Consider the following 24,017-nt stretch of genomic DNA (forward strand, 5'->3'; position numbering starts at 1 on the left):
GTACAAGCCCTGAACTGACCAGAGACAGAAACAACCACAGTGGAGATAGGATGGGTTCCATAGGTCTTGCTTACATGTCCACTCGCTCGCTCTTGTGATGGATCGGTGTGGTCCGGACAGTGTAGCAATTTCCAGCGTGTATTCACTCCCAGACTCCAAGCCCTGGAACTGATATTCAGAGATTCCCTTTTGAAGTGACTCATTCCTGACAGCTTCATGCGACTTGGTATGGTAGAGAGTGAGCTGGTAGCCCTCGTTGCCACCAAGGGGCACCTCCCAAGAAGCAGACAGCTCGCCGGGGGTCCTTCCACTTTTCAGTCTGACATTGTGAACAGCTAAAGGATCTAGGGCGAAGAACAGAATAAACAGGGGATCATCAGAAAATGCATCAGATTCATACTTGCACTGGTGACTAAAATATATAGAGCAACACCGAAACTGAAAAGGGACATTTGGAAGTTGTAGCAAAAGAAGTTCAAATTATAACACACAAATTTCAACCATTTAGATTTTGGAGAACATTCCTTTTTTTCTCTGTGGTTTGAGGAATGCACAATCAGGAGGAATGCGATCACACTTTGTCCGTCTGGCTCATGGGTCAGGCTCTGGAAACACTGAGCCTGTAATGAGTTACAAGGACCCTACATAATTTGCATTACGCTATGTAATGTTGCAGTGCCCTCAATGCACTTAGTATGCAAGCTTTGGTATAAAACATTCTTCTGTGCTACAAACACAGGAGACTGAGAAATATGTAGAGCCACACATCTCTGTGAACAACTCCTGCAGATTCTTTAAAGAGTAAAGTTTGTTCGTGGTCCATAGATGTCTTGAACTCTTCAAAATAAACTGCTATATTCACAGTGGAAATCAGTGTCAAAGCACTCACGCGCCAGACCATGACCAAGACCCGTGCGCCCACCTCTCTGTACCCAAAGATTGTGCTCTCCTCTTCCTCTCTCCAAGTGACTGCCCGTGGTGCCCCTGGCGTGGGGCCGACCCGCAGAGGGAAATGAACATACACGGAGCTCCCATGGGCTCTACCAGGAGGAGCTGTTGGAGAGTGGTTTGCATGAACTGATGGGACTGGGAGTCAGACTCAGGGCTACTAGTGTACATGAGTTGAGCCTGAGAACCTATGCAGCTTTCCCACCAAGGGTCCCTCTCAGTCTCTCTCACGTAAGTATCCACGTGCCGAGGTACGTCGGAAGGCAGAGATGGTGCTATGAAGACTGGCAGAGAAACTTTTGAAACCCACCCTGGTTGCAACAGAATAGTCTCTGATCTAAGTTGTTCTTGCTTTTCAGAACACGTCTAAACCTATCTGGATCCACAACAAGACGTTTCCAAGTAAAAATCTCTGCATAGAGCGGATACGCTGCAATGCACTTAAATACATCTTTCAATGGCCTCATTGGGTATGCCTTGACAGTTCACATTGCTTTGGTCTCCGGTTAACTTGCAAAAATTTCAGAATATGGTTGACCTTTCTGATGAATTAAATGAGCACTGAATGGATGAGCCAGAAAAGAAAGATACCCTCCAAACACACTTCGATCCGCATCACTAATGTCATTGTGAGAGCGCAACCCACCGTAGCAGACTTCCCTACACTTTTCCATCCTTTCTTCCATCCATCCACTAATCCTTTCACCATTCCTTGCATCCATTTGTGTGCCTTTCTATTTAACCTTTTATCTATCCTCCAATTTATCTATCCATCGGACCATCATTTCATTTATACTTGCAGAATTCCATCTTTTCTTTAACTATTGTGTATTTACTTTCATTTATCTACCCATCATTTCAATTTTCCAGCCACAATCCTCTCTTCCAGTCATCCATTATTTCACCCACTCAAACATCCATACGCCTTATTAACCATTCAATCCATCATTTTACCCATCCATCCATCTTTCCATCCATCGATCGATCATCTCACCCTTCCATCCTTTGATTATGGCATCCACACAGCCCTTCATGCTTCTATCATTCCACGGATTCAGCCATCCTTCTACCTTTCCATAAATCCTTTTGCCCTTTTTCCACTGACCTCCTTTACTTTCACCTTTACTTTTTACCCTACCTTTACGTTTTTCTTCCTTTCACAGATTCATCCATCATTTCTACTTTCCTTTCATCCAATCTGCTTTCCTTTCATATTTCCTTTCTTTTGCCCTTTCGTTACTACCTTCCTTCTCTCCCTTTCCCACCGACATTTTTCTTTCCTGTCCCTCTTACTTTATTCTTACATTTCTTTTCCCTGTATCTTCTTTACTCCTTTACTCCTTTCTCCCATTTCTATCAGTCTGGCTTTTCAGTCTCCTTTCTTTGCTTGGCTCCATGCCCATCCACTCTGTCATGATTTTCACTTGCACTTATTAGGTTTTACCTGCTGATTTGCAGGCAGACGAGTCCCTTAAATTGTTAATTCCCCTTTTTGAACCCAGCCTAATTTTACTAGCAGGGAGAGGTCTAGCAAAGATCACTTCCATGCAATTATTAATGAAACAACTAGGGCTGAAGTGGGAACCAAAAGCAGGCTTGGCAAATATATTTGAACCCACCTGCTCCCTTCCTCCTCTAATCCTTCTACTTTTCATTAACTAGGTGAGGTGGAGCATATTCTTAGGATTAAATAACCCTCTGGAGATAAGGGACAATCTCTGAATATCAATGCATTCTGTGGCCAGACTCACCTTATCCTGACACATCCGGCTTGACTATTGCTTCAGGCCTCCTAAACACATCAGGGAATCAGAACAGGCACTGAGTCTTCCATGGCATGCGCCTGTATCACAGAGCTGATGAGCCTTTCCACATATACAATCATTGAGCCTCCCTTACATCTGCCCAATGAGTTTTAAAAAATTACCCCGTACTTTGAATTAAGCATCTAACTGTACTGAATTAGCACAAGTGACCTGAACACTCCCTAGAAGAGGTGCCCTCACCCTTCCAAACATTCATCCATGAATACATACTCTCACGCTTCCATCTCCTACCTTCAATTTCACTCATCGATCATGCATGCATGCATCCATCGCCCATTCCATAGATCTATTCTGATAGCCACTAACCCATTCATCCATCCATCCACTTTTCCATCCTTCCATTCTTTCACCATTCTATATTCCTTCCTTTCACCTTTTCATCCTTCTATCTCTTCACATATCCGTCCATGCACCTACCCAGCCATAGTTTTTAAAGGGTGGGATTAACAATGGCACTGCATCTGCCTTAAGGATATATATGCCAGAGTAAGACCACCGAGAGGAATAGCTGTGCTGTCATTTCAGTTGCCATTATGGCCTGGCCACCCTGAGCAGAGGAAGGCTGCTGTGGGATGATCCTTCTATGGATCCCTAGTACACACATCAACCTGAGTTGCACTACTGCCAAAAGGAGTTCTTTGGTTATATAAAGTGCTCACAGGAGCACCTTACGTTCTTTTCCAGTGAGTGGCAATTCAAATGAAGAATACTGGGTGTGTAATGTATTACTAAAATTCGTACTCTGTATAACTCCATTTGGTGATACGGCAGGGAGTCAGTAAATAGTTACCACAGCATGGAACACATTAATCACCATTAACCATACCTGTTTGCTTAGGTCACAAATCGTGGCTTATTTTTTTGCTGCCTACATTTTGTTACAAATGGATGGACGGCAACATTGTCAATGCTGGGGGCAATTTTTAGTGAAGCTGGCGGTAAAAATACTAAGATGAGATATGTTTGTACAAAGAAGAGCTAAAGTACTATCCAGCACAATACATGTGGTGGATGACTAGAGGCTTGAGTGGTTGTCTCATCCAAGAAAAGCTATCTGGGCATTAGTATGTTGTTGAGGATTGGTGCTCCAACCTATGTCTTAGGGATGGTTCTCTGTGGGTAGCTCAGTCTATGACAGCAAACTGAAGAGAAGACTCTAGGAAAGTGCTGGGGGTGAGTACAAGCCCTGAACTGACGAGAGACAGAAACAACCACAGTGGAGGTAGGATGGGTTCCATAGGTCTTGCTTACATGTCCTCTCGCTTGCTCTTGTGATGGATCGGTGTGGTCCGGACAGCGTAGCAATTTCCAGTGTGTAATTACTCCCAGACTCCAAGCCCTGGAACGGATATTCAGAGATTCCCTTTTGAAGTGACTCATTCCTGACAGCTTCATGTGACTTGGTATGGTAGAGAGTGAGCTGGTAGCCCTCGTTGCCACCAAGGGGCTCCTCCCAAGAAGCAGATAGCTCGCCAGGGGTCCTTCCACTTTTCAGTCTGACATTGTGGACAGCTAAAGGATCTAGGTCGAAGAACAGAATAAACAGGAGATCATCAGAAAATCCATCAGATTCATAACTGCACTGGTGACTAAAATATATAGGGCAACAACAAAACTGAAACAAGACATTTGGAAGTTATAGCAAAAGAAGTGCAAATTATAACACACAAATATTTTCAACCACTTTGTTTTTGGAGAACATTCATTTTTTTCTCTGTGGTTTGTGGGTCGTGTGGCCGGCTCTGGAAACACTGAGCCTGTAATGAGTTAAAGGGACCCTAGATAACTTGTAATACACTCTGTAATGTTACAGTGTCATTAATGCATGTAGTATGCAAGCTTTGGAATCGAACATTCTTCTGTGCTACAAACCAGGAGACTTATAAATATATAGAGCCAGACATCTCTGTGAATAACTCTTGCAGATCCTTTAAAGAGTGAAAGGTCGTTCGGGATCCATAGATGCCTTGAACTCTTCAAAATAAACTGCTATAGTCACATTGAAAATCAGTGGCAAAGCACTCACGCGCCAGACCATGACCAAGCCCCGAGCGCCCACCTCTCGGTACCTAAAGATTGTGCTCTCTTCTTCTTCTCTCCAAGTGACTGCCCGTGGTGCCCCTGGCGTGGGGCCGACCAGCAGAGGGAAATGAACAGACACGGAGCTCCCATGAGCAGGGACCAGGAGGAGCTGCTGGAGAGGGGTTTGCATGAGCTGATGGAACTGGGAGTGAGACTCAAGGCTACTGCATATTGCACATGATTTAAGTCTGAGAACCTATGCAGCTTTCCCACCAAGGGTCTCTCTCAGTCTCTCTCACGTAAGTATCCACGTGGCGAGGTACGTCTGAAGGCAGAGATGGTGCTATGAAGACTAAGTTGGTAAGACTACGTTGGTATTCTCCGCTTTCAGATTACTAGCAGTGTGCTTTTCAAAACACGTCTAAACCTATCTGGATCCACATCAAGGCGTTTCCTATTGAACATTTCTGCAGACAGTGGATTAGCTTCAATGTATTTAAATAAATCTTTCTATGGTCTCATTCGGTATGCCTTGACAGTTGATATTGCTTTGGTCTCCGGTTTGCTCATAAAAATTCCGGAATATGGTTGACCCATCTGAAGAATTAAATGAGTGCCAAATGGATGAGCCCGAAAATTAGGATACCCTCCGCACACACCAGTACCACTAATATCGCTGCGAGAATGCAACTCACCATAGCAGACTTTCCTACACTTTTCTATCCTTTATTTCATCCATCCGTCCATTTTTTAGCCTTCCATCCACTAATCCTTTCACCATTCCTTGCAACCATAGTTTAACCTTTCTATTCAACTTTCATCCATCCTCCAATTTATCTATCCATCTGACCATTCTTTCATTTATAGTTCCAGAATTCCATCTATTCTTTAACTATTGTGAAGTTCCTTTCATTTATCTACCCATCATTTCAAGTTTCCAGCCACCATCCTGTTTTCCATTCATGCATTATTTCACCCACTCAAACATCCATACGCCTTATAAACCATTCCATCATTCATGTTACCAATACATTCCTTTTCCATCCATCAATCATCTCACCCTTCCATCCTTTCATTATGGCATCCATACAGCACTTTATGCTCCTATCATTCCACGTATTCAACCATCCTTCCACCTTTCCATAAATCCATCCATCCTATCATCTGTCTTTTCAACCTTCCGTCCAACCTTTCTTTTGCCCTTCTTCCACTGACCTCCCTTACTTTCACCTTTTCTTTTTACCTTACCTTTAAGCTTTTCTTCCTTTCACAGATACATCCTTCATTTCCACTTTCCTTTCATCCAATCTGCTTCCCTTTCGTATTTCCTTTGCCCTTTCATTATTACCTTCCTTCTCTCCCCGTTTCCCACCTACATTTTTCTTTCTTCTCACTCTACTTTATTCTTACATGTCTTTTCCCTGTATCTTCTTTCCTCCTTTCTCCCAGTTCTATCAGTCTGACTTTTCAGTCTCCCTTGCTTTGGTTGGCTTCATACACACCCACTCTGTCATGATTTTCACTTGCACTTATTAGGTTTTATCTGGTGATTTGCAGGCAGACGAGTCCCTGAAATTGCCAATTCGCCTTTTTGAACCCGGCCTAATTTTACTAGCAGGGAGAGGTCTAGCAAAGATCACTTCCATGCAATTATTAGTGAAGCAACCAGGGCTGAAGTGGCAACCAAAGGAGCCTTGGGAAATATATTTGAACCAGTCTGATCTGATCACTTCCTCCTCTAATCCTTCTACTTTTCATTAACTAGGTGAGGAGGAGAATGTTCTTAGGATGAAATAACCCCCTGGAGATAAGGGACAATCTCTGAAGTACAATGCATTCTGTGGCCAGACTCACCTTATCCTGACACTCCAGGCTTGAATATTGCTTCAGGCCTCCTAAAAACATCAGGGAATCAGAACAGGCGCTGAGTCTTCGGTGGCATGCGCCAGTATCACAGACCTGGTGAGCCTTTCCACATATACAATTATTGATCCTCCTTTACATCTGCCCAAGGAGTTCTAAAAAATACCCAGCACTTTGATTTAAACATCTAACTGTACTGAATTAGCACAACAAATGACCTGAACACTCCCCAGCAGAGTTGCCCTCACCCTTCCAAACATTCATCCATGAATACATACTCTCACGCTTCCATCTCCTACCTTCAATTTCACTCATCGATCATGCATGCATCCATCGCCCATTCCATAGATCTATTCTGATGCCACTAACCCATTCAGCCATCCATCCACTTTTCCATCCTTTCTTTCTTTCACCATTCTATCATCCTTCTTTTCACCTTTTCATCCTTCTATCTCTTCACATATCGGTCCACGCAACTACCCAGCCATAGTTTCTAAATTGTGGGGTTCACAATGGCAGTGCATCTGCCTTAAGGTTATATCTGCCAGAGTAAGACCACAGAGAGGAATAGCTGTGCTGTCTTTTCAGTTGCCATTATGGCCTGGCCACCCTGAGCAGAGGAAGGCTGCTGTGGGATGAGCCTTCTATGGATCCCTAGTACACACATCAACCTGAGTTGCACTACTGCCAAAAGGAGTTCTTTGGTTATATAAAGTGCTCACAGGAGCACCTAATATTCTTTTCCAGTGAGTGGCACTTGAAATGAAGAATATTGGGTGTGTAATGTATTACTAAAATTCTTACTCTGTATAACTACGTTTGTTAATAAGGCAGGGAGTTAGTCATTACAGTTTAACACAGCATTGAACACATGGATCGCCCATAAATTAACACTACTTGTTTAAATAGGTCAAAAAACGTGCCTTAGTTATGTGCTGCCTACATTTTGTTTCACATGGATGTACGGCAGCATTGTCAATGCTGGGGGCAATTTTTGGTGAAGCTGGTGGTACAAATACTAATACTGAGGTATGTTTGTACAAAGAAGAGCTAAAGTACTATCCATCACAATACATGTGGTGGATGACGACAGGCTTGAATGGTTGTCTCATCCAAGAAAAGCTATCTGGGCATCAGTATGTTGTTGAGGACTGGTGCTCCCACCTATGGCTTAGGGATGCTTCTCTGTGGGTATCTCAGTCTATGACAGCAAACAAGAGAAGGCTCTAGGAAAGTGCTGGTGTGGGTAGAATCCCTGAACTGACCAGAGACATTAACAACCACAGTGGAGATAGAATGGGGTGCGTAGGCCTTGCTTACATGTCCACTCGCTCGCTCTTGTGATGGTTCGGTGTGGTCCGGACAGCGTAGCAATTTCCAGTGTGTATTCACTCCCAGACTCCAAGCCCTGGAACTGATATTCAGAGATTCCCTTTTGAAGTGACTCATTCCTGACAGCTTCATGTGACTTGGTATGGTAGAGCGTGAGCTGGTAGCCCTCATTGCCACCAAGGGGCTCCTCCCAAGAAGCAGACAGCTCGCCGGGGGTCCTTCCACTTTTCAGTCTCACATTGTGGACAGCTAAAGGATCTAGGGTTAAGAACAGAATAAAAACGAGATCTTCGGGAAAGACATCAGATTCGTACCTGCACTGGTCACTAAAATATATAGAGCAACACCTAAACTGAAACTGGACATTTGGAAGTTATAGCAAAAGAAGTGCAAATTATAACACACAAATATTTTAAAACATTTTAAAACCTTTATTTGGGGTTTTCTGAGACCTAGACTCAAAGTCTCCAAACTGATTGCTCACAGACGATCTGGTGGCCTTAGTTTACCATGCATTGAACATTACTATACAGCCCTCCATTTATCTCCATTGGTTTATCTTTGGCCAATACAGGATGACCCCCCACTATGGGTTCTTATTGAAAAGCAATCTTTACAGGTATCTTCAGGTTTGCAAATGTTTTATACTCATAAATCGCCTGCTTTACAAAGTTCTAGCCCTATTATTCAGTCTATGCTTCAGATTTGGATACACTCCCACAAACTCTTTAAGAGTAATCCAAGACTACATAATAAGGCTCCCATATGGCATAACGCTGATATTAGAATAGGGAAACAGACAATTTCCTGGGATACATGGGAGAGAGCAGGTATTCTAATGCTGGATCATTTATTCACTTTAGAAGGCAAGCTTAAAACCTTTACGATGTTTCAGATAGAATTTCAACCCCCTAGCTCTCAAAAGGAGAAATACTTACAATTGAAACAAGCTCTACTTAGTAGACTAGGACCATTTCTGTGGATACCTGAGGATTCCCCAGTCGTACAATACTTAAAAACTTGGGGGAAATTGAAAGGAGCGGTCTCTGGATTTTATAATCACATTGTGCATAAACTACATTCATCACCATTACTAGCACAACTCCACGTCAAATGGCAAGGATTACTTAATGTAGCGTATTCCAATGAGGACTGGACGGATGTTGTTATGAACATGGATAAAGGAATCAGAGAGGCAAGAATGAAATTTACTCTTTTCAAAATTCTTCATAATTGGTACTGGTCACCACAAAAACTCAAGGCAGCAGGTTTACTACACCATTCTACCTGTTGGAGGTGTCCTCATGAGGACTGTGATATCCTACACATTTTATTTCGATGTCCAGTTTTGACGGAATACTGGTCTTCTATAACTTCCTCTATACACAGAGCTATACATGTGCCCATTCCTTTAACAGAAAAATTAGTTAAATTACATGATGTTACTGATCTCCCAAATCTACCAAACCATACAAGACGATTGATTGCTATTGCACTCACTGTAGCAAAAAAAATTATATTACGACATTGGAGAACACCACAACGTCCTACACATAATGAATGGCTTATTGAAATGTATAACATGGCATCATATGAAAAGCTGATTTACAGATTGCAAGATAGTGTTGGGATTTTCATCCAAATTTGGAAACCCTTTCTAGCTAATACACATTCAATTAATATTCACACGTAAACGTTTTCTCATTCTTTGTCTCCTATCTTTATTAAGACATTTTTATTATTGTTTTGAGTCATGTTTTTATTAAGACAATTGACATCTCACCCATTAACACTGTTATTTTAAGTAGGACTTACTGTTCACCAATTCAACGCTGTTGAATTGGCAGGAATATCTCCATTTGAAATGTTATATATGTGGATTTGTATGATATTACTATCTCGACTGTCTTCTAACAACCTATAATATATGGTTTAATACATATTGCATAATTCTTTCTTTCCAGATTTTCTGTTATAGGTCTACTTCTAAGAGTTAATGCACAGTTGGATGCCTTATAAATAATCTCATATATTGCATTTATTGATATATGTATAATATTTTTTTTATTTTTTTGTGTTTAGAAATCTGAGAAGTTAATATTTCATAATATTTTTCATATATGGCCATAATTTGATGTATTGTTTCTCTATTTAACACAGTTTGTATATTGACATGTACTTCTCAATAAACATATATAAAAAAATATATTTTTGGAGAACATTCATTTTTTTCTCTGTGGTTTGATGAATGCACAATCAGGATGAATACGATCACACTTTGTCCGTCTGGCTCGTGGGACAGGCTCTGGAAACACTGAGCCTGCAATGAGTTAAAAGGACCCTACACAACTTGCAATACGCTATGTAATGTTACAGTGCCATTAATGCATGTAGTATGCAAGCTTTGGTATAAAACATTCTTCTGTGCTACAAACACAGGAGACTGAAAAATATATAGAGCCAGACATCTCTGTGAACAACTCTTGCAGATTCTTTAAAGAGTAAAGTTCGTTCGTGATCCATAGATGCCTTGAACTCTTCAAAATAAACTGCTATATTCACAGTGGAAATCAGTGGCAAAGCACTCACGCGCCAGACCATGACCAAGCCCCGAGCGCCCACCTCTCGGTACCCAAAGATAGTGCTCTCCTCTTCCTCTCTCCAAGTGACTGCCCGTGGTGCCCCTGGCGTGGGGCCGACCCTCAGAGGGAAATGAACAGACACGGAGCTCCCATGGGCAGAGGCCAGGAGGAGCTGTTGGAGAAGGAGTTGCATGAACTGATGGGACTGGAACTGAGACTCAAGGCTACTGCCTATTGCGCATGACTTAAGTCTGAGAACCTATGCAGCTTTCCCACCAAGGGTCTCTCACATAAGTATCCACGTGGCAAGGTACATCTGAAGGCAGAGATGGTGCTATGAAGACTGGAAGAGAAACGTTGAAAACCCACCCTGGTTGCAACAGAAGAATCTCTGATCTAAATTGTTCTTCCTTTTCAGAACACGTCTAAACCTATCTGGATCCACAACAAGACATTTCCTAGTAAAAATCTCTGTAGAGAGTGGATATGCTGCAATGCATTTAAAATATCTTTCTATGGCCTCATTGGGTATGTCTTGACAGTTCACATTGCTTTGATTTCCGGTTTACTTGCACACATTTCAGATTATGGTTGACCTTTCTGAAGAGTTAAATGAGCACTGAATGGATGAGCCAGAAAACTAAAATACCCTCAACAAACACTTAGATCCGCATCACTAATGCCATTGTGAGAGCACAACCCACCCTAGCAAGTTTCCTACACTTTCCTATCCTTTCTTCAAACTATCCACTAATCCTTTCACCATCCCTTGCATACATTGTTTTTCCTTTCTATCCAATCTTTCATCCATCCTCCAATTTATCTATCCATCTGACCATCATTTCATTTATAGTTGCAGAATTCCATCTATTCTTTAACTCTGTGTACCTACTTTCATTTATCTACCCATCATTTTAATTTTCCAGCCAGCATCCTCTCTTCCATTCATCCAATATTTCACCCACTCAAACATCCATACGCCTTACTAACCATTCGATCCATCATTTAACCCATCCATCCATCTTTCCACCCATCAACCATCTCACCCATCGATCCTTGGATTATGGCATCCCTTCATGCTTCTATCATTCCAGGGATTCAGCCATCCTTCTACCTTTCCTTAAATCCATCCATCCCACCACCTGTCTTTTCAACCTTCTTTCCAACCATCCTTTTACCCTTCTTCAGTTGACCTCCCTTACTTTCACCTTTACTTTTTACCCTACCTTTAAGCTTTTCTTCCTTTTACAAATACATCATTTGTTTCCCATCTCCATTCATGTGTTCTGATTTCCTTTCATATTTCCTTTCTTTTGCCCTTTCGTTACTACCTTCCTTCTCTCCCTTTCCCACCTACATTTTTCTTTCTTCTCCTACTTACTTTTGTTCTTACATTTCTTTTCCCTGTATTTTCTTTTCTCCTTTCTCCCATTTTTAAAAGTCTGACTTTTCAGTCTCCTTCGCTTTGCTTGGCTCACCTACCCATCTACTCTGTCATGATTCTCACTTGCACTTATTAGGTTTTACCTGGTGATTTACAGGCAGACAAGTCCCTGAAATTGCTAATTTGCCTTTTTGATCCCGGCCTAATTTTACTAGCAGGGAGAGGTCTAGCAAAGCTCACTTCCATGCAATTATTAGGGAAGCAACCAGGGCTGGACTGCGAACCATAGAAGCCTTGGGAAAAAATATTTGAACCAGTCTGCTCCCTTCCTCCTCTAATCCTTCTACTTTTCATTAACTAGGTGAGGTGGAGAATGTTCTTAGGATGAAATAACCCTCTGGAGATAAGGGACAATCTCTGATGTACAATGCACTCTGTGGCCAGACTCACCTTATCCTGACACTTCAGGCTGACTATTGCTTCAGGCATCCTAAAAACATCAGGGAATCAGAACAGGCATTGGGTCTTCGGTGGCATGTGCCTGTATCACAGAGCAGGTGAGTCTTTCCACATATACAATCATTGAGCCTCCTTTACATCTGCCCAAGGAGTTTGAAACAATTACCCGTACTTTGAATTAAGCATCTAACTGCACTGAATTAGCAGAGCAAGTGACCTGAACACTCATTAGAAGAGCGGCCCTCACCCTTCCAGACATTCATCCATACATACTCTCATGCTTCCATCTCCTACCTTCAGTTTCACTCATCCATCATGCACGCATGCATCCATCTATCGCACATTCCATAGATCCATTCTGATAGCTACTAATTCATCCATCCATCTATTTTTCCATCCTTTCACCACTCCATTGTCCTTCCTTTGACCTTTCCATCCATCCATCTCTTCACATAGCCATCCACACACCTACCCAGCCATAGTTTCTAAAGCGTGGGGTTCACAATGGCACTGCATCTACCTTAAGGTTATATCTGCCAGAGTAAGACCAGCGAAAGGAATAGCTGTGCTGTCTTTCCAGTTGCCAATATGGCCTGGCCACCCTGAGCAGAGGAAGGCTGCTGTGGGATGAGCCGTCTATGGAAACCTAGTATTGTATTGTATTGTACTAGCATTTATATAGAGCTTACTACTGCTGACGAGGCATCAAAGCACTTTTCGGCAAGTCGCACGCTACTCCAGAACCCAAAAGGAATTAGTGGTGGATCAGTATAAGGAAAAATGAGAACAGTTTTAGTATTATTATGAGTTAATTTGAGCCGCGGATATGTGAGTTTGTTAGTTGGATTGACTGGAGTAATGGAGGGGTAGAGGAGGGAAGAATCCAGAAGTGTTAATTGGGAGTTTAGAGTAATAGGATGAGGCTTGGGATGAGTAAAGGAGAGATGGAGGAGGGAAGAGTCTGTGGAAAGGGTTAGGGAGATCATAGTAGCAAGAGGGATTTTGGATGAGTCAAAGTCCTAGTACACACATCAATCTCAGTTGCATTACTGCCAAAAGTAGTTCTTTGGTTATATAAAGTGCTCACAGGAGCATCTTTCATTCTTTTTCAGTGAGTGGCACTTCAAATGAAGAATAATGGGTGTGTAAGGTATTACTAAAAATCTTACGCTGTATAACTCCATTTGATAATAAGGCAGGGAGTCAGTCATTACAGTTTAACACAGCATTGAACACATGGAACACCCATAAATTAACCCTATTTGCTTACATAGGTCAAACAACGTGCCGTAGTTATGTGCTGCCTAAATTTTGTTATACATGGATGGACGGCAACATTGTCAATGCTGGGGGCAATTTTTAGTGAGGCTGGGGTAGAAATACTAAGATGAGATATGGTTGTACAAAGAAGAGCTGAAGTACTATCCATCACAATACAAGTGTTAGATGATTACCGGCTTGAGTGGTTGTCTCATCCAATGAAAAGCTATCTGGGCATTAGTATGTTGTTGAGGACTGGTGCTCCCACCTATGGCTTAGGGATGCTTCCCTGTGGGTAGCTCAGTCATTGACAGCAAACCGAAGAGAAGGCTCTAGGAAAGTGCTGGGATGAGTATAATCCCTGAACTGACCACAGACATTAACAACCACAGTGGAGATAGAACGATGTGCGTAGGCCTTGCTTACATGTCCACTCTCTCGCTCTTGTGATGGATCGGTGTGGTCCGGACAGCGTAGCAATTTCCAGCATGTATTCACTCCCAGACTCCAAGCCCTGGAACTGATATTCAGAGATTCCCTTTTGAAGTGACTCATTCCTGACAGCTTCATGTGACTTGGTATGGTAGAGCGTGAGCTGGTAGCCCTCGTTGCCACCAAGGGGCTCCTCCCAAGAAGCAGACAGCTCGCCGGGGGTCCTTCCACTTTTCAGTCTCACATTGTGGACAGCTAAAGGATCTAGGGTTAAGAACAGAATAAAAACGAGATCTTCAGAAAATACATCAGATTCATACCTGCACTGGTCACTAAAATATGTAGAGCAACACCGAAACTGAAAAGGGACATTTGGAAGTTATAGCAAAAGAAGTGCAAATTATAACACACAAATATTTTCAACCACTTTGTTTTTGGAGAACGTTCATTTTTTTTTCTCTGTGGTTTGTGGGTCGTGGGTCGGGCTCTAGAAACACTGAGCCTGCAATGAGTTAAAAGGACCCTAGATAACTTGTAATACGCTCTGTAATGTTACAGTGCCATTAATGCATGTAGTATGCAAGGGTTTGGCATCGAACATTCTTCTGTGCTACAAACCAGGAGACTTAGAAATATATAGAACCAGAAATCTCTGTGAATAACTCTTGTAAACCCTTTAAAAAGTGAAAGTCCTTTCGGGATCCATAGATGCCTTGAACTCTTCAAAATAAACTGCTATATTCACAGTGGAAATCAGTGGCAAAGCACTCACGCGCCAGACCAAGACGTGCGCCCACCTCTCTGTACCTGAAGATTGTGCTCTCTTCTTCCTCTCCCCAAGTGACGGCCCGTGGTGCCCCTGGCGTGGGGCCGACCCGCAGAGGGAAATGAACTGACACGGAGCTCCCATGGGCTCTACCAGGAGGAGCTGTTGGAGAGGGGTCTGCATGAGCTGATGAGACTGGGAGTGAGACTCAGGGCTACTACTTATTGTACATGAGGTAAGCCTGAGAACCTATGCAGCTTTCCCACCAAGGGCTACTCTCACGTAAGTATCCACGTGCCGAGGTACGTCTGTAGGCAGAGATGGTGTTATGAAGACTAAGTTGGTAAAACTAAGTTGGTATTCTCTGCTTTCAGATTACTAGCAGTGTGCTTTTCAAAACACGTCTAAGCCTCTCTGGATCCACATCAAGGCGTTCCCTACTGAACATGTCTGCAGACAACGGATTCGCGTCAATGTAGTTAAACACATCTTTCTATGGCCTCATTGGGTATGCCTTGACAGTTAACATTGCTTTGGTCTCCGGTTTGCTCGCAAACATGCCGGAATACGGTTGACCGATCTGAAGCGTTAAATGAGAACCGAATGGATGAGGCAGAAAATTTAGATACCCTACGCACACACCCGTACCACTAATACCACTGCGAGATAGCAGACTTTCCTACACTTTTCTATCCTTTATTTCATCCATCCGTCCATCTTTTTAGCCTTCCATCCACTAAACCTTTCACCATTCCTTGCATCCATGGTTTGGCCTTTCTATTCAACTTTCATCCATCCTCCAATTTATCCATCCATCTGACCATTCTTTCATTTATAGTTCCAGAATTCCATCTATTCTTTAACTATTGTATACTTACTTTCATTTATCTACCCATCATTACAATTTTCCAGCCACCATCCTCTCTTGCATTCATCCATTATTTCACCCACTCAAACATCCATACGCCTTATTAACCATTCGATCATTCATTTTACCCATCCATCCATCGATCATCTCACCCTTCCATCCTTTGATTATGGCATCCATACATCCCTTCATGCTTCTGTCATACCACGGATTCAGCCATCCTTCCACCTTTCCATAAATCCATCCATCTTATCACCTGTCTTTTCAACCTTCTTTCCAACCATCCTTTTGCCCTTCTTCAATTGACCTCCCTTACTTTCACCTTTACTTTTGACCTTACCTTTAAGCTTTTCTTCCTTTCACAGGTACACCCTACATTTCCCCTTTCCTTTCATCCAATCTGCTTTCCTTTCATATTTCCTTTTTTTGCCCTTTCGTTACTACCTTCCTCTCTCCCTTTCTGGGCTATCTTTTTCTTTCTTCTGCTACTTACTTTTTTCTAACATTTCTTTTCCCTGTATCTTCCTTTCTCGCTGTCCTCCTTTCTCTCGTTTTTATCAGACAGCCTTTCTAGCCTCCTTCGCTTTGCTTGGCTTCATACCCACCCACTGTGTCATGATTCTCACTTACACTTACTAGGTTTTACGGGCAGACTAGTACCTTACTTTGCTAATTCGACTATTTGAATCCAGCCTATAGTGCCCAGTGGCAGCCCCAACTATGGCTGCTAAGCTCTCCTGATTTTAGAAGTAGTATTAAAGGTATCCATAATGCACTTCTCCATTTATTTTTATATTAGTTGAGTTTTAGAGAATTTAAGCATGAAACCATCCCACCAGACTCTAGTCATCTGGCAACTTTATTTACCCTTCTGCGTCATTCTTTCTCAAAAATCTCACATTTGTCCACTGCCCAAATGGAATTCATTTAGGGGCCGCAGGGACAATTGTTGGGTTGTACCTTACGACTCCTGACCTAGGAGAAGGTACTTCAGTGCCAAGACACTGGGGCGGCTCACCCTTAGGAACATCCGGGCTCTCCCATTCTCATTTTCTTTTTTTATTACACTAGTATTATTCGTTATTAATGTAATAAGAAATGGAACACCTTTAGATGGAATGGGACCTTAAATGCCATCTGAGGCATGTTAAAAAATGCTTTCAAATTCAAATGCATTTATATGCAGGCTATGTTCGGCATGCTTGCGGGTCAGAGTGTGTGAGAGAGCACGTGTCTGTGTGTGCGTATATGTCTATTAGTATGCGTGAGCACGTGTGGGATGAAAGCGAGTCTGTGAGATTCAGTGACAATTAGTGAGAGAGGAAGGGAAATTGAGAGCGAATAAGTATGAGTGAGTCACAGTGAGTAAGAATGAAAGTAAAACTGACCACAAGTGAGTGAGATTATGTGAATGAATGACAATGAATATGAGGGAGTGTCAGAAAGAATAAGTGAGAATGAATGCGTGTGAGAATGAATGACAGTAAGTGTAATTGTGAGTGAAAATGAGTGAGCCGGAGTGAGAATACGTGAGAATGCATGAGTGAAAGTAAGAGTGAGTGCAGATGCATGAGAATGAATTACTATGAGTGAGGGTAGGAGTGGATGTGAATGAATGAGAGAGAGAGAATGAGGGAATTAGAGCTAGTTTAAAGGTGTCACTGAAAGTGAGTGAATGCAAATAAAAGTAAGAGTAACTGCAAGAGTGAAGAGTGAGAATGAATGAATAAGTGAAAATAAGTGAGTGTGAGTGAAAATGAGTGTGAGTGAGAATGTGGCATTATGCTTGTGAAACTGTCATTGCCCCCATCATACTAAAGGTAATTCTGGGCATATAAAGGTAATCATGGCAAAATACTCGCAAGAGCACACTGGAGTCCATTCCTAGATTGACAGGGTCCTGTGACAAAATGCTGACCTAGGCACATAGGAGGAAGTTCTATGTGTAATGGACACCCATGTTAAAGTACTGATACTAGCAAACTAGGAGGTAAATATTGGCATATTGGGCACCCATAGAACAATTTTAGCACTGGCAATCTTGAGAAAATTCTTGGCCTCAATGGCAAAATGCTGGTGCTCACCGATTGAATGTAATTTTTGGCATATGGGCGGACAACTGTGGCATACTGGAGGGGCACAATCACTCCAAAATGCTGGCCCTGGCGTATCACAAGAAATTCTCAATATAAGGGTCTCCCACTGTATATGAATGGCAATAGTGGTAAAATGCTGAAAATGGTAAAATGCTGGCTCATGCACAACTGGGGTAATTTTTGGAAAATGCGGGCACCCAAAACATTTTTTTTTAAAACATGAGATTAACTCCTCAGAGCAGTACGTTTCATTGGTTTGGCACATCGTGAACGGGCTTGAGTATTTAATGAGTGCCCTTTCAGAGCCTATGGCTTTTCACCAAATCTATGTGAAAATTCAGTTTCAAAATGTAGTATTTGAGCCAATTTTTCCCCATTTTTTCAAACTTTTCTCAGAGAAGAACTCCACACAAACCACCAAAGAAAAGATTTTGCTCACTTGCTGTGCTTGCTACAATTAAGTGCAGCTGTTAGAGATCTTGTCAGCATCTAATATAAGTGGAGTTAGAAATACACATTTGCCTGTGTTGTGTATGTAGAGTAATCATGCAGCTAATATGCAACTTCAGCAATGTCAAGTATTGTGATGTCATCAGTGCTGTCTGAGGGGATCCTAGTTCCAGCAGCTATTTCTGAGATGGAGGTAGGGTCTGGCCTACCATGTGAAATGTGCTGAATTTATCCTAGTGACATTTCAGACACTGGGACACAATTCAGCAGTGTCTGCAAGCAGTCCGCTCAGCAACGTGCAATTAACTTTCTTATTTTCACTTCCAGCTGAGTCTAAAACAAAGGCCTGATTTAAATGGGCATGAGACCTTTTTTGTTCAAGTTTTATCCTGCTGGGAGCCACCTGGAGCTTAACACTTAGACATCAATGTAGTAAAAGGAAACAAAGGCTGACAGCTTATCACCTCACAAGTAGTTTAGAGAAAGTTTACTCGGATTACTAAAAAAAAATGAACCTTTCTGTGCAGCCTTGGAATAATAACAAATTGAGGAAAAAATAAGGCTCTAAAGCCATGACTTGCAATTTGCAATCTGCTCCTAGATGCTGGCTCACAGCTCACTGTGCTATATTAGGATTGCAACTTATGAACTGAAAGTAACAAAAGGATCTCTGTGTCAGAACAGCAACCCACTGACCTATCTACAGATAATTCAAATCTGTGATCTGCCAGTTATATGATGTGCTATGCAGCAGACACATTAACAACATATGCTACTTTATGATTCAAAACTGTGACAGGACAAATCACAGAACACTCCTGGAACTGTATTAACCAGGCGATTTAGCTTACTGTCATTATAATACTCTGAAAACTGATGGGTACACAACGATCCCTGCAACGGCAATGCTTTAAATGGGCAGGTACTATCAGGTACTTTGTACCTGCATATCTTCAATTTGGAAGGCATACTACCTGCACTTTTTAGCACTGTCCAATACCGTAAAGAACGATTATCCGCACTTCTCAGCAACAAACTGGCACTGTGGGACTAGGAGTACCCACACTTTTACATTTTCATTAGAGCACTGTGCAGGAGGTGTCGTAATGTTGTAAGATTATTATGACGGCAGACTCTTTGTGACCAATTATGTAAGCTAGCACAAATTTACTGTCACGTTTTTCATTGTTGCCAATTTCTGTGTGGCATTTTTTGTCCTCTAACACCACTTCCTGGGAAGACTTGGGGTCCAGGGTGATCTGATAGCAATTCCTGTGATATACTGAAAGTCAAAGAATGCGTGATGTCACTCCTACAACAGCTGGCATTTTGGTAAATCGACATCCATATTACCCAATGGGACGAATGTCTGTTAGTAAGGCTTTGGAATGTACCTTCTTCTTCACCAAGCGAGGGGTCTGCACAAACAGGCAATGACGCAGTTCGAGTCACATCTGACAATGTACAGAGTATGAAACTAGAACTTCACCAAGTTAAAGGTGGGGCCGCGTAGCTGTGCAACTCTATATTCCTACCAGTACTAGTGTTTTACAGTAATATTAGTCCCGCATGTCTCTCCATTCAAAGTTTATTAGCAGGGAGAGGTCTGACAGCACTCACTTCCATGCAATCATTGGTAAAGTAACTAGGGCTGAACTGGGAACCAAAAGCAGCCTTGGCAAAAATATACGAACCCGCCTGGCCCCTGCCTTCTCTCATCCCTCTCCGTTTCATTAACTAGGGGAGCAGGAGAACGTGGCAGAGGGGTCAGCAGCAGCTCGCCTCCTTCCAAAACCAACCTGTAATGGCTCCAGCCTGCTGGGGAAATGCCTGAAGGAATGCACCGGCACTCCAGCCCTCGCTAGTAACAGAGGAGGCGCTAACATGCGCAGTTACTCCAAATATCTTCCAATTCACGGTAACATATTTTCAGTGAGACGGTCTTGCAGTCAATCACTATATAGTCTTAATAATCCAGGCCTGCCACACCCAATATCCACGCAGCGATGTTCTGCATCGATATATGAAAGCTCAATTTAAACCTGCTAGTCCCAGTCAAAGGTTTTCAGTCCTCTTTACCCTCCTACCTGTCCGACAAACTGGAACTCTCAGGATCCAGTTGAGATTCAAGAAATGCTCAACTGCTCCTCTGCGAACCCCCCACTTTCAAGCATGAGTGATACACACACAAACCCATCTCTGAAAGCGCCACAAGAGTCTAGAACTCCCTCCCGCTGAGTCTCAGCCTGACCGCAGGTCATGAGACCTTCAAAGACCCAGAGTTCTTCTCTTTAAACGACATAAGGCCTACACCGCTCCTACTCCTAACTCTGCCTTCCCTCCAATCACATACCAACCTCAGGCTGCATGAGCTATTCTCACAGGGTACTGTACCACCTGCTTTTCACTGCTGTGTTTTACACTGAATATGTGCGAGGCGCTATACCTCAAAAAAGAGGCTAACTTGGTAATCACTTCACGTTTCATGTACATGTATATGTTCTATTTGTTAATGACATGCTTCTGCTTTGTTGTGGAGCGTTCCGATGCCTCTGAGCCATGTCTGTGCTATAGAAAATCACACAAATAACACAAATAAATAATTATATAAATAAAAAGTATTAACTCCGAATGTAACTGTGTGAAAGACTAGACATGCTAGACAAGCAATAGACAACAAAATATATGCTGCAGCATCTTTAATTTTTAGCCATGGGAAGGAACAACCTCTTCCCCTCTTAACAGACCCTATACCAGTTCCTTCTTATGGACAGATGTGTGTCCCCCTACTCCTTAGGCATCCTATATTCCTTATAGGTCCTTTCTCCCAGCTAACAACCACTTCATAAACACACCCCTATCCAGGCTTGGGGGTGGAGCAGATTGAAACCAAAGTCCAGTCACTAAAGTTCTGAACCACACTCCTTTTTTCTACAAGTTCCATTGATGATTTGTCATGTTCAGAAATGTGCACTGTTCTCTTAATCTAGCCCATGCAATGCTGCACCCAGTTGACGAGCAACGTTCCCTCTCTAGCGACCACAATAACTCTAAAGGCAGTCTTCACCCAGGGTTCATATGTCAGCAGTTTATTGGAGACATGGAGAAGATAACATCCGTGTAAAAGGGGGCACAGAGAGTAACTGACACCCAGGAGGCATGGGACACCATCACATCGCAGACCCATGATGTCACCGTGTTCCATGCAGCTCCTAGCAACATCACCACATTGATGTCTCCCGTGGAGCTTCCAAGCATCTCACTTTTTAAACAGAAACGAGAACGCTACGGGAAAGTTAGATAAGTAATATTTAAAGCCAGAATTTGCACTGTTTTTTATCAATGAGTTTCAATTTAAAGATTTGAAACTCGGGTGTACAAAGACATAATAGGCTTACGCTGGGAATACACTGTCTTCCTAAGTCATATAAACGGCCTTCTTTCCAAAAACGCTAATCAATGTTATCTCTTTGAAAATGCATGCATAGCAAGACCTAAACTTCATGCACCTTTGAAGGTGTCTTCCATTCTTACGACTCAAAACCTTCATGACATATCACAATGTACAGTTCTTACATGTCCATGCAGTGACCGTCTGAGTGGGTAGTCCCGAACACTCCGATACCGCCCTGACTTGGATGCCGTAGTGCGTGCCGGGGGCAAGACCTTGAAGTTCGTAACTGGTAGCCTCCTGGCCAACTGATACGTTCGTTCTCACCAGATCTGTCGCGACTTCGTATATCACGATAACGTAGTTCAGCACATTTGGAATCGGCTTATCCCATTGCAGCAAGAGATTATCTGGGCTGTCACCAGGACGGACCACCAGGTTAAGCAGGTGCCCTGAAATTAAAATGGTTGTGTTCAACTACAAAACTCATTGAAATGAGCGACAGACTAAACATCTTTAGATTTACAAATACGTTTACATTTTATGTGAGACGGAGACCCACAACGTTTGTTTATAGTGTTGAAATTATATATTTACAGCCGTCAACTAGAACAAGTTAAATATTGCTAGTAACGTGTAAGGAGTGGTACTCCAACTGCCACCTAGAAGTAGAACGGCTGATTGATGTACCACATTCTATTTATACTCATTAACAAATACATACATAAATACAGCAGTACGTGTGGCCCATGGCCGCTTTAAAGCCATTTTCCTAGATAACAAAAACAATAACATTTATAATAAAAATGCTACTAGAACATACACTCACAGCTGAACTATTGCAGGCCTAAAAAGTTGATTTAAAAAAGCACGTTTCTTACCTTCCAGATTATTCTTGTTTAAGTGCAATTTGTTAGGGGGAAGGTATTTTTCGGTGCACTTAGAGAAGTCTTAGACATATAAAGCCTATTTTGTCCTAACAAAGGCATCTAGATGGAACAGTACCCTTATGTTGAGTGACATAACTATAGAATCATCTCCACCTGTGTAGTAAGTCAAACAGTAGATATAAGAAATTATTATATTTTAATATGTGGAAGTTGGTAAGGTAAAACGTTTTTACAGGACACCTACCTTTATGCCCAATAACTGTTAAAATATGGTATCTGCATTTAGTGTGTGTGGGAAACACCAAAAGAGAGTCCTGCGAGGAGGAATTCAGAATTGTGTGCATTTAGACAATTTGTTAGCTACAGCTTTGGATGGAGCAGTTTCTCAGTTATCCAAGTAAGCAGAATGTGGTCTGAGTTGTACTAAGACTTTCTTCTGTGCTATGGGTGGGGTTTGAGTTGGGTTGGCATGTGCTGCTATCTGCATTTGCCTACAACTGCATGCTGAGCACTCTCAGAACCGCAATAAAGTCTCAAAAACTCTATTGCACAGGTCGTTGGGGACTGACAGACGGGGCTGAGAGGCGGTGTCACCTGTCTTTAACTACTAGAGTGCAGATTACTGGTGGAGGTGGACCCACCTGACTTCCCCAGGACAGACAGTGATTGGAGGGCGGCAACCAGAGAAACTGTAAGGTGGGACTGTGGATTCCCTTTGACTTACCGTCAGGACTCTGAGCCTGGACATGTACTGGAAGCATCCATCTTGAATTGGGACAGACGGACTTTGGTGACACATTCACAACAGTTGGAGGTAGCAATTGGCAGCAGTCCCCACAGTCTATCGTGACTCTGTTTGAGGCAGTATGCTATCTACTGGCATTTGAGGGAAATCATACACTTTCCTTGGAGGGACAATGTTGGTGCCTTACGAGCCAGCTTTAGCCCATGGACTCCCATTTTCTTAATGCTTTTTACATCGTGTCTTTAGGTTGGTGACACTGTTAATTATTTCCTTACCCCTTAGGCTAGGGCAACTGAGCAAATGCTTGGAAATAGGTCCTTAAGGCAACTAATCAGTGGCAGCTACTCTACTATGGCAGAGGAGCGTCTCCCACCTCGAGCAGCAGCAGCTGCAAAACCTTAACAATGCAAGGATAATAAATTGTGTTTATTATGCTTTTGTTGTTAAAGGGGCAGAGCCAATAGGGATGACAGGGACGAGGGGAGTGCACTGTGCACCCCCCTCAGTGCGTATGTGTGTTTTGCCGGCTGCCTTGGGCTGGCCAAACACACATTTGCACTGTGCTCTCTCCAGCCCGGCACTGTGCTGTCGGGTTGGAGAGAGCAGACACAGGCTCCCAGTCTGGCTAGGAGCACCCTGGCTGGGTGCTCCAGCCAATCCAAACTCTGCTCTAAGAAGCAATTGGCCGCAGGGCAGGCTGGGA

The 24,017-nt window shown here is 42.6% G+C and overlaps 1 protein-coding gene across 5 annotated transcripts in view; it reads right to left on the reverse strand.

The window, feature by feature from the left end:
- The window catches only part of LOC138300066 (receptor-type tyrosine-protein phosphatase V-like), a 573,371-nt gene that overhangs the window by 343,853 nt on the left and 205,501 nt on the right, over nt 1-24,017 (reverse strand). For all 5 annotated transcript variants that reach the window (XM_069238934.1, XM_069238932.1, XM_069238933.1 and 2 more), the window contains 5 exons: nt 21,865-22,131; nt 14,103-14,372; nt 7,980-8,249; nt 4,026-4,295; nt 75-344 (listed from right to left, as the gene is read on the reverse strand). In XM_069238934.1, the coding sequence (XP_069095035.1) occupies nt 75-344; nt 4,026-4,295; nt 7,980-8,249; nt 14,103-14,372; nt 21,865-22,131 (1,347 nt within the window). The remainder of the gene's footprint in view (nt 1-74; nt 345-4,025; nt 4,296-7,979; nt 8,250-14,102; nt 14,373-21,864; nt 22,132-24,017) is intronic.

Source organism: Pleurodeles waltl, chromosome 6, assembly GCF_031143425.1.
Source record: "Pleurodeles waltl isolate 20211129_DDA chromosome 6, aPleWal1.hap1.20221129, whole genome shotgun sequence".
Taxonomy (NCBI): Eukaryota; Metazoa; Chordata; class Amphibia; order Caudata; family Salamandridae; genus Pleurodeles; species Pleurodeles waltl.